The 11759-nt window shown below is 44.5% G+C and overlaps 1 protein-coding gene across 2 annotated transcripts in view; it reads left to right on the forward strand.

Annotated features, from left to right (window-relative positions):
• Positions 1-11745, forward strand: part of NINJ1 (ninjurin 1) — a 37075-nt gene extending 25330 nt beyond the window's left edge. The window contains exons 2-4 of one of the 2 annotated variants that reach the window (XM_040408137.1): positions 4098-4323; positions 6254-6417; positions 10687-11745. In XM_040408137.1, the coding sequence (XP_040264071.1) occupies positions 4098-4323; positions 6254-6405 (378 nt within the window). In that variant the 3' untranslated portion in view covers positions 6406-6417; positions 10687-11745. Of the gene's footprint in view, positions 1-4097; positions 4324-6253; positions 6418-7707; positions 9092-10686 lie in introns of those variants that run through there. The other variant, XM_040408136.1, reaches the window with a different exon arrangement.
• The last annotated feature ends 14 nt before the right edge of the window (positions 11746-11759 follow it).

Raw genomic sequence — 11759 nt, forward strand, 5'->3', positions numbered from 1 at the left:
CGTTCATCAGGGCCTAGGCGCAGTTCTGTCCCATTCAAGTGCATGGTGCTGAGCTGCGATATCAAGCACAGCGGCTATAGAATGGACGGCGCTGTGAACCTGGTGCTGGTGCCTTCTCAGATATCTAGATGGTAGGACATCAGTTAGGAAGAGTTGGAAAACCCCTTTAACTTTCACTACATCTACAGACTATTGCTATCTGCCTCACACCGAATCTGTCAGGGAGCTGCTCTGACGGCTGGATCCAGAGCCCTTTTCCCTGAGCTTCGTACCGCGCATAAACACCCAGCAAACTGATAAAGAGTTTAGCTATAAGGAGTGTTTATGAGCTGTCAGGAATATAGAGATAAGGGCTACAGATCGAGCTGTAGGAGCAGCTCGCTGACAGCAGTAGTCCATAGATGTAGTGGAAGCTGTAGAGGCAAAACTTTTGAAACGTTTTAATAAAGACCAACTGAAAAAAATTGCCTAAAGTGAGTAAAATGTAATGATAAAAAGAAATTGCCCCAAAGGTGTCCATGACTTCTAGGTGTACACATAACACCTCAAATCTAAGTTGTTAGGTCATGTTACTGTCTGATATAAGTCCTCAAACCACAGAATTGCTTGATATTTTATGCAGATTGAATCGCATGACTTCCTGAGGTGGCCGAAACACCCTGCCACAAACCTACCTTTCCATCATCTGAGGACATTGCAGCTATCTAATATCCCGGTATATTGGCCAACCTCCATAAACACTGTGCATTAGGCCTCTTGCACACGACTGTTCCGTTTTTTTGCGGTCTGCAAATTGCGGATCCGCAAAACACGGAAGCTGCCTGTGTGCCTTTACCGCAATTTGCAGAACGGAACAGGCGGCCCATTGCAGAAATGCCTATTCCTTTCCGCAAAACGGACAAGAATAGGACATGTTATATATATATATGTATATATTTTGCGGAGCTACGTAACGGAGCAACGGATGCGGATAGCACACTGAGTGCTGTCCACATCTTTTGCGGCCCCATTGAAGTGAATGGGTCCGCACCCGAGCCGCAAAAACTGCGGACCAGAACAACTGTCGTGTGCATGAGTCCTTAAAGGGATTCTCCAGGATTAGAATGTTGATAAGCCAGCAATATGCTGATCCTGGAAACCCCCTTTAAATTCATCAGGGTTGGAGGACTAAGCACATAGACTTGCAGACTTGTGTGTTCTTTTTACCTCATTGTGCGCAATAGAAGTCATGCTCACAAGTCGCGGGTACGACACCTTTTGTTTCTTTACTTCATTCTAATATAAAATGGTACATCATGAGGGACGCTGAGACAGACATCGTTCACACCTCCTCCCCTCCACGCAACGTTTTCGGAGAACACACCCCCTTACTCATGCGTCCAGCGGTATTTGTCCGGCCGCCTCTCGGCATACTCGCCGTGCTGTCCCCGTTATAGTGAATGGGGCCGGGCGGACTTCCGGCAGTACAGATCCAGCATGCTGTTCTCCTGCCGGAAAAGCTTAACGCCAGTGTGAAACTGGCCTATAGATATATCACTGTTGGCGGTACCAATAGAGTAATTCTCTTCCTATGGTGTTAGTGCGCGCTGTTCGCATGGCTATAGTCAAAATGTCTCCCTTTGGTTAGTTGGAACAGTTTGCATATGGAGTTACTATACATGGAGCTTGTTAAAGGGAGTCTGTCAGCACATTTTCCCCTTTTTAACAGTTCCCATAGCGCTGTAGTCGCAACACAGATGATTAAAACAGTACCTTTATATGCTTTTGTGGACTTGTAAAACTGCCAAAAACGAACTTTGATGCATATGTAAATGAGGGCTCACAAGTGCCCAGAGGCGGCGTCTTCCTCTGCCCGCCCATCTGTTTTCTCTCCCCCTCCGCGAGATCCCGCGCCTGCGCGCTGACTTCCTTGGCCGGGGCATGCGCACTGCGATGCCCATTGCTGGCACGGCATCGCAGTAGCTTATGCGCATGCGCCGGCTAACGGATCATACAGAGAGGTAAATTTATCTGTATGATCCGTTAGCCGGCGCATGCGCATAAGCTACTGCGATGCCGTGCCAGCAATGGGCATCGCAGTGCGCATGCCCCGGCCAAGGAAGTCAGCGCGCAGGCGCGGGATCTCGCTGAGGGGGAGAGAAAACAGATGGGCGGGCAGAGTAAGACGCCGCCTCTGGGCACTTGTGAGCCCTCATTTACATATGCATCAAAGTTCGTTTTTGGCAGTTTTACAAGTCCACAAAAGCATATAAAGGTACCGTTTTAATCATCTGTGTTGCGGCTACAGCGCTATGGGAACTGTTAAAAAGGGGAAAATGTGCTGACAGACTCCCTTTAAATGCAATTTCGGATAAAAATACTCTGCGCTTATAGCGCGTCCCACCTTTCTTATCAGTCCGCTCCGTTTACTTTGGCAGTATTGCAGTATGAATTGTTATAGCGCTCAGAGATTACTTCGGTGAATGATCAAACTCCATTGGTTTGCGCTTGTAGCGCGTCTCGCCCTTCCTTATCAGTCTTCCCGATCTGCTCGCCGGCTTCGCGCTGATATCGTCACGCATGCGCCCTCTGCTGCTGTAAACGCCGTCCTTCATTTAGTTTGCTGCCGCAGCGCAGTACAGAATGTCGCCAGCCAGATAATAGTGCTACTGTTTGGAACTTGAACGTAAGTTCATTGTCTAACTGCCAATCAACAGACGCGTTTGGAACAATATACGTTCCTTCCTCAGTGGTTAAAATGTCATATAAGGCCTTGTTCACACGTCAGTTTTTTCCATCAGTTTTTATGGAGCCTACTCCGAGTTAGGCCTCATGCACACGGCCGTGTTCCGCGGCCGAGAGCGTTCCGTGGTATCCCAGCCGGGATTCCTGCTGACAGCAGGAGCGCACGGCGTCATTGGTTGCTATGACGCCGTGCGCTTCATGCCGCCGCTGCACTACAGTAATACACTCGTATGATCTATACATCACTGTACAGCAGCGGCGGCATGAAGCGCACGGCGTCATAGCAACCAATGACGCCGTGCGCTCCTGCTGTCAGCAGGAATCCCGGCTGGGATACCACGGAACGCTCTCGGCCGCGGAACACGGCCGTGTGCATGAGGCCATAAGGTGTAATGAAAAGATCTGCACCTGTTCTGTGTTTTTGACCTGCACCTGGTTTTGTCTCACAATAAGGCCTCTTTCACACGACCGTATGGCTTTTTCAGTGTTTTGCAGTCCGTGTTTCACGGATCCGTTGTTCTGTTTTTTTGTTTCCGTTGTGTTTCCGTTCCGTTTTTCCGTATGGCATATACAGTAATTTCATAGAAAAAATTGGGCTGGGCATAGCATTTTCAATAGATGGTTCCGCAAAAACGGAACAGATACGGAAGATATACAGATACATTTCCGTATGCCTTCCGTTTTTTTTGCGGACCCATTGACTTGAATGGAGCCACGAAACGTGATTTGCGGGCAATAATAGGACATGTTCTATCTTTTAACGGAACAGAAATACAGAAACGGAATGCATACGGAGTACATTCCGTTTTTTTTTGCGGAACCCCGGCATCTAAAATGCCGGTCTTAATAAATGACCCCCTTTGTGTCTATTTATTGTGGGTTTCAAGATCTTTGCATGCAGTCATTCAGTAAAAACCTTCAGTGGGATTTCAGGTATTACAGCCTATTAGCCAACCAGCTGCTTGAAAAGGCCCCGGCTCCAGGGGGAGCGATGTGGCCTCCACACTGTTTACATTGCTCCACACACTTAGTAATGGCCTCACTGGGTATTCCAGCTTTTTCCATTCATGGACAGGCCATCCAGCCCGGTCATCCTGGAAAACCCCTTTCATTCTTTGCTTCCAGTGAAACTGTGTCCTGTTCACGTGATGATCACACAGGTGCTTGGGTTGTCACAGGACTGTAAGAACTCAAGCACCTGCGGGATCTTCACATGACCGGCTTCTGCTGGAAGCTAATAATGAAACCTCCTACTGACTGATTTTGAAAATCACGAGGAACGGATACAGAAAGTGTATTAGAAAGTTGTATAAGTTTTCATAATCCCCAACCATTTGGTTGTATGATGCATATGAACCATCTCCCTGTTACAGGTTGTGCCTGTACGAGGCAGGAGGAACCTGAATGTGAATCATTACGCCAATAAGAAGAGTGCAGCGGAGAGCATGCTGGATATCGCCCTGCTGATGGCCAACGCTTCCCAGATGAAAGCTGTAATTGATCAGGGACCTTCGTTCTCCTTCTACGTCCCACTCATCGTTCTGATCACGTTATCCCTCTTTCTCCAGGTCATAGTCGGAGTGCTCCTCATCTTCATTGGTTTGTATGCTCTTACCACTTTAGGACATTTTTAGCAATTTTTTTTTGTCCCTTTCTGTGTCTTTCTTCAACCATTTTTCTTCCTGGCATATCAGAAGAAGGCTGTATGCTTGTAGGTCTCCTGATATGTCCGATAACCCAGTATTTATATGCTCATGCCTCCTGCTTCCTATAGAGCTGCCTCTTTATTCTGGATTACTGGACATCCATCCTAAAGATCTCCATCATCTCTGTCATCCTGGATAATGGATAGCCTTCAAATTTGGCACTACTCCTGTTCTCGGCTACCTCCGGTAGTCCTATGGAGAATGGATGGAGTAGGAGGACACGTTCATGACTTGCTGCTTTATCAGGACGATGGAACGGGTCACTCATTCTAGGGATTGGTGGGGCTGTGTATGAAACCACTTTTTGGCTGGTTTGAGCCATACATCCAGAGCCAAGGACATGTGAACATCAATCTTGTCAATAAATCGACGGTTCTTTCTGGATCGTGTCAGGGTTAAGATTGTCAACATTGGTTGTTCCAAGATGTTCTCTACCAAATCACATAGACCACACATGTAATATAACAAAACATCACTTTATTGAAACACAATGTAACAATGACATTAAACACACATATAAAATCATGCGGATGAGTACTGTGATAGAGACCCCACTTGGCCAGTAACGTGCATCCAATATTAGATAAAGTGACCAGTGCAAAATGGCAAGAACCAGGAATAGGGAAAACAACTCAGACTACCAACTGAGTAAAAGGTTTGAACCCACATTAGTTGGCCCATACGGCTATCAGAATTCAAGTAGTGATCAATACAGTCTACTGGTGCAGCCATAATCAATGCATAAATACAAAAATAGACATAAATTGATGCGCCATACTAACCCGGGGGGTGGGGGGGGGGAGAAGCTGTTTTCCTGACGTGCATTTCGCCTCGCCAAGCTTTTTCAAAGGGCTCCTGTTGGCGATATTTAGGTTTTCTAATTGTCCCCAAGATGTCCCATCATTTCAGACTTTGTTCTCAGCTGAACGAATACTCAGTGTTGAGATTTCTTCTACTTTTACTAGTTGCCTCCTGTTTCTTTGAAGGGTTTTCCAGGAGTTTACCTTTACCATTGATAGTCTATCATTTGGAATGGGACAAATCTGCAATACCCCACATCATCAATATCAGATGGGCGGGGGGGGCTGACTCCCAGCATCCCCATCAATCAGCTGGTTTTGCTAGATATGGCGCCAGAACCAGGCACTGGAACTATACAGAGCTGTACACTGTAGTAACAGTGTACAGTAAAAGCCGCAGTAACCTCTGTAGTTCCAGTGCCTGGTTCTGGTACCACATCTAGCAAAAAACAGCTAATCAGCGTGATCTGATATAGATGACCTGTACTAAGGATAGGTCATCAGTTAGTCCTTGAAAACATCTTCGGACTACACAGCAAAGCATCATGGGATGTGCCAGCCAGCTCGCAGGACCCATTTTCTTCTAATTCAAGTTAAAGTGGTTGTCTGAGTGATAGGTCATCAGTATGTTCTTGGTGGAGGTGTACCACTTAGCTGTTGGAAGAGGTGGTGAGTGCAGTGCCCTTTTCCTAGGCCATTGACCGTCACATTTATCAGTTCCATGGCCTAGGCTTAGGTCAGTTCCAGTCAAGTGAATACAGTACCAAGCACTGCCACTATCCAATGGACAGTGCTGTGATTGGTAAGCTGTGAGGAGACTGCAGCGCTCACCGGCGTACCCTCTCCAAACAGTGATGGGAGGGGTGCAGGGAGTTGAACCCCCGCCAATCTGATATTCACTATTAAAAACTCAGAAAACGCCTTTAATACCACTTAAGTTCAAAAACTAAAATAATAGATGATTGTGCTTGAGCTCCTGATAACTCGAGGAATAAACATTCTTGTTCTTTTTTTTCCCCCCAGTAAAATATGACCTGAATAATCCCGCCAAACACGCCAAACTGGACAACCTTGAAAATGCCGCCACTGGCCTTGTGTTCATCATTGTGGTGATCAACATTTTTATTACAGCATTTGGAGTGCAGAAACCATCGGAGGGACCTGTAAAAGTATAGAACTAAAGAAAGGTAAACTCACACGATTTAATGAACTTAAAGGAAACCTGTCACCATGAAAACAGAAATTAATCTGCAGGCAGCATGTTATAGAGCAGGAGGAGCTGAGCAGATTGATATATCGTTTTATGGGAAAAGATCCAGTAAAACTTGTGTTTCATGCATTTAAATTCCTGCTCATTCTGGGCTTTGAAGTCCAGGAGGCGGTCCTATCAGTGATTGACAGCTATCTCTGTATGCACAGTCATAGAGGGAAGGCTGTCAATCACTGATAGGACCGCCTCCTGGACTTCAAAGACCAGAATGAGCAGGAATTTATGTGAATGAAATACAAGTTTTACTGGATCTTTTCCCATAAAATTATTGGCGTCATTTATTAAGATGGGCGTTTTAGATGCCGGTCTTTATAACCCCGTGCGATGCTGCCGGCCTCTATATAATTTCAATGCATTCACTGCCGGTCTAAATGTAAGACAGCTTCCTTGCTGCCTTAAATTTAGACCATTTTCTACGCTTAAAACAGGCATAGAAAAGAATAAATGAGCCGGGCCTACCAGCCCGTCCTCTTTCCCGCCCGTGCCTGGTGTTAGTGGGGAAAAGTCGCAGATTGCGTCGCAAATAACCTTTGTGCCGCAATCTGAAACGGATATACGCTAACTTCTGGATGATGAATGGATCCGTAGTTATAGGCTGTATCTATACATTTCACCAGGATCTATACATACTGTGTCCTCTGTATCGTTATTATACACCAAGTTGGATGATGGCTGGCTTTTCTACTAATAGGCTGTATCTATACTATTCACCAGGTTCTGGATGATGAATGGATCTGTAGTTATAGGCTGTATCTATACATTTCACCAGGATCTATACATACTGTATCCGCTCTATCGTTATTATACACCAAGTTGGATGATGGCTGGCTTTTATACTAATAGGCTGTATCTATACTATTCACCAGTTTCTGGATGATGAACAAATCTGTAGTTATAGGCTGTATCTATACTATTCACCAGGTTCTGGATGATAAACGGATCTGTAGTTATAGGCTGTATCTATACTATTCACCAGGTTCTGGATGATAAACGGATCTGTAGTTATAGGCTGTATCTATACTATACATCATACTGTCCTCACCTAATAGCCAGAAAATGTGATTAACCCTTTGCTTAGGGGGTGTGGTGCCAGTGTTGTGGCAGTGTTGTATACAAACTTTTTATAATAAAAATCTTTGCAGTGTTTTTTCAGTAAATCTATACATTTGGTTATGGAAACATTTTAAAACCCTTTGTCTTTTTCCAGATATTTAAGGACTAACAAGAGAAGATTTATCACCCAGATATACAATACTATATACTGTAGAACATATTTGTAATGATGCTATTGGTTACCAAGACATTTCATGACTTCCCATTTAGCTACTTCCTTTGGATGCAACATTTGGAATGAATTCTGGAAACTTTTGATGCTCCCTCTGGGCAAATTTTAAGACAAGACACATGGAAGTTATTTCGTTTTTGCTGTCAATTAAATCTCTGACGTGTTGTATCCCTCAGAGAATACAGGAGTTAGCAGAGCAGAGAGCAATACTGATCCGCTGATGTCTCCCTGGACCAGAACTGAGCACTTAGCATGTATGACTATTCCACCGCTTCATCATCCTTTTTTTATTCCACGATAATGGGCATTTACAAGATGATGCAAACTGGAGAAAGACTATGGATCGCATGCTGCACGACTCCGACATATTATCCCAAGTGTATCTAACGCCGTGGTGGTCATGCTGGATGGTCTCTCTAAGCTGAACTACCAAAATATCACACAATCCCCCCTGTGACGCTGTCCACTGTACTGTAGCCAAGTACTAGTATGATGTATATACTCTAGTTTTTTTAAAATATATTTTTAAATATTTTAGTTAAATTAAGGAACAAAATGAAAGAACAAGTTTGTACTGTTATACCGAGCATTAACTCGTTAAATTTAAAGGGGTATTCCAGTTATTTCAAGTTATCCCTTATCCACAAGATAGGGGATATCTATTAGGTCAGTGGGGGGTCCTACTTTGGGACCCCAACAATCATGAGAACAGTGGCTCTGTACCTTGTGAGGACCCCTGAAATTAATGGAATGGCAGGTCGAGAGTGTGCACTGTGGCTCCATTCAGATCTATGGGTTTGCCGGAAATAGCAGCGCGCTGTACTCGGTTATCTCCTGCAGTCCTGTAGAGATGAATGGAGTGACAGTGCACATGCTGAAGTTGGTGCTCCATTCATTTTGGGCATCCCTGCAGGGTGTGTGGCCCTCATGATCAGTGGGGGTCCCAGCTGTCTGATTTCCCCCACCAATCTAATAGTTATCCAGTATCCCCTGGATAGGGGATATCTTAGAATAGACGGAATACCCCTTTTAAAGGGGTTATCCCATAATATCCTCATATCCTATAGTACATGACAGTCTCTTTCTAACAAATTTAAAACCAGCCCTGTACCTCCCATAGATCCAGACATCTCCCCCTTTGTTGCTCCAGTTGTTCTGCTATATTTATTTCAAGCTGGCAGCTTAGGGGGCATGCACTTTCTCGGGGGCATGTCTTTCTACTGCAGTTGGTGGCATGTGCAACTGAGCATGTGCGTCCATCTGAGTGAGCAGGACAGAGAAATTAGAAAAAGAGCAAACAGCAGGTGACGCTATACAGATAGAGTCCAGTGAATAACTTAGTGGCTGCACTAAATGTTTAATTACATGCGGTTACAAAAGTATTCAGATCCAGGGGCTGGTTTTAAAAATGTAGAATATTTTTAATGGGACAACCCCTTTAAAGTAAAAAAGGGAAACATATGCAAAATGTATAGGGCTTTTTGGGTCTAAGGTGCTGACAGTAATTCTTATGCCAGTAAGTAAACCAAGCCACAGATGCCCAATGATTTGGTGTACAGCTTACAGTTTTGTCAATGGTTGAAACTGGTTTACAACTCTAAATAAAGGGCTTGTCTCATGAGGACAACCCCAGCCCATATTCCCTATTAGAGTATGTGTACATAATATAGGGAGAGGTCTAATGCTTTGGACCCCCCTCTATGAGCCAGAAGGGAGAGGCGTTCTATACGTGCAGCTCCCGTTCTGGAGGACCAGAGCTTTCCTTGTATTACAAGGACAGCCTTTAATTGGAATGACTGCCATCTTATATTACATATCACCTGCCAAAGAGGAAATACCTGGCTGCCATGTCCTGAGGATATCGGGACAGGAACTAGTGCGATCAGCCGATTGCCCCGTCTGTCTCTTTTTGAAAGGGCTCTTTGTGATCATTCAACCCCAGACTTGATGGTTTCATTGAGCCTACTCTAGGTTTACATGAGCTCTTAGGTCTCAAGTCATAGAAGGCCCCTGTCTACTCTAGCTGTTGACCCGTCCGCTGACTAAAGGTTTATGTACCAGAGAGGACCCTTGTCTTAAACATCTGCAGGCATCCTTTCCACAGGTCCAACAACATTGGCAACCAGAGATGTGGGGAATTAACCCAAGAACTATGAGAAGGAGATTAGGGAAGGGGCAAACAAGCACACAACCTCTTCTCCTAGCCTAGTCCAGATGTGGTGGTGTTAACCAGCACCGGAATCTGACCTTGTCTTCATTTTTCAGCGATGCTATACATATATATATTTTTTACTTCAGAAGTAAATTTAGGGACATTGTTACCCAGGGAAAACGTGCCTTCACCCTAGTGCAGCTAGGCCATAGCTCACATAGCCATAGACCACCATGATCTTATATTAATGACCTATCCTGAGGATTGGCCATCAATATCTAAGTCCTGAAAAACTTAATTCTGTATTTTATCTAGACAAACTACAATGAAATTTTTTTCATTCAGGTCAAGTTCTGATCAACGCCCTGCAGTGTTATAATCAGTTGGGTTGACACCAGGCCATTTCACACTGTGCAATAGGTATATATATATATATAGGGATTATTCTAGGATATTTCACGCTAAGTTGGCAGACCACTTTCGGCATATCCATCTATGTATACTATCGTGGGATATACTGTAATGTGTCCATAGACCTCTATGAACCAGAAATAAGCGAAATGAATTTCAAGGCTTAGGCCTCATGCACGACCGTATCCATTTTGAAGTCCGCAAATCGGTGATCTGCAAAACACAGATCCCAGCCGCGTGCCTGACGACAATTATTTTTTTTTAACTCCTGTAGCAATTTCCTATCTTTGTCCACAAAATGGACATGAATAGGACATGTTCTATCTTTTTTTTTGCAGGGCCGGGGAATGGACAGACGGATGCGGACTACACACTGCCGCATTGAAATGAATGGATCCGCAGCCGTTTTGAAAAAATAAAAATGCAGATCAGATGCGGACCGAACATACGGTCGGGTGCATGATGCTTAAGTATAATAGGATACCGCAAATAATTCCATAAAGTATATGTATGTAAAATATATTAGTTTATATTAGTACTACTTACCCACGCAGCAGAAAATGCACCACTATCATCCAGCCTGACCTAAGGAGTTTATTACTTCGGACATATACAATTGTATAAGGAAATCCTCTATCCTTACACTTCTTCCCTTCGCTGACGATAATGGTTTCCATTTTCCAATCATCAGGGACATGAGAAAAGGTCTAATCTCCAGCATCTTGTACTTCTGAGCACCGTGCTCGCTATAGCTGTGCATACTTCATGCCAAGACTCCCCATATCCTCGCCATGTCCCAGAATACAGAGGAACAAATAGTACATAATAAATCAGACATTTCAGTCCGTGGGGTCATTGTGATGAACGGTACAGACTGTACTTGGAAAGGGAAGGATGAAATGTAGAATGAATCTGTGAAAACCAGTATTCAAGGCAATGTGTATCTGCTGACACCACGAGAAGTGTCTTCTGAAAGTGACTATTAAAGGGCTTGTTATACATTAAGGTAAAGCCTTGATTCAGATGGGTTTAGGATATTGATGGCCTCTTCTCAGGACAGACCATCAGTATCAGTTCGGTGCGGATCTGACGCTCAGCACTCCTGCCGATCAGCTGTTTGGAGAGGTCACCTGGATGGTATGAAGCTGCAATACCCTGCATCTCTACCCCAGCATGAAGGTAGAGGGACCCATGCAAACCATAAAAAGGTGTAGTGCTCGCATGAGCGCCATGGCCTCTTCAAACTGATTGGTGCGGTTTCCCTATGGATAGGCCATCAATGTTCTGATTTAGGAAAACCCCTTTAAATATTGAATAGGACTAGTATGCAGTTCTGGGCATCGACACTAAGATGGACAGGCTGCTGTACCTTAATTCTTTGTGGTTAAGAAAGACCATACATACAGTCAGG

The sequence above is a fragment of the Bufo bufo genome, chromosome 9, assembly GCF_905171765.1.
Source record: "Bufo bufo chromosome 9, aBufBuf1.1, whole genome shotgun sequence".
In the NCBI taxonomy this organism is placed as follows: domain Eukaryota; kingdom Metazoa; phylum Chordata; class Amphibia; order Anura; family Bufonidae; genus Bufo; species Bufo bufo.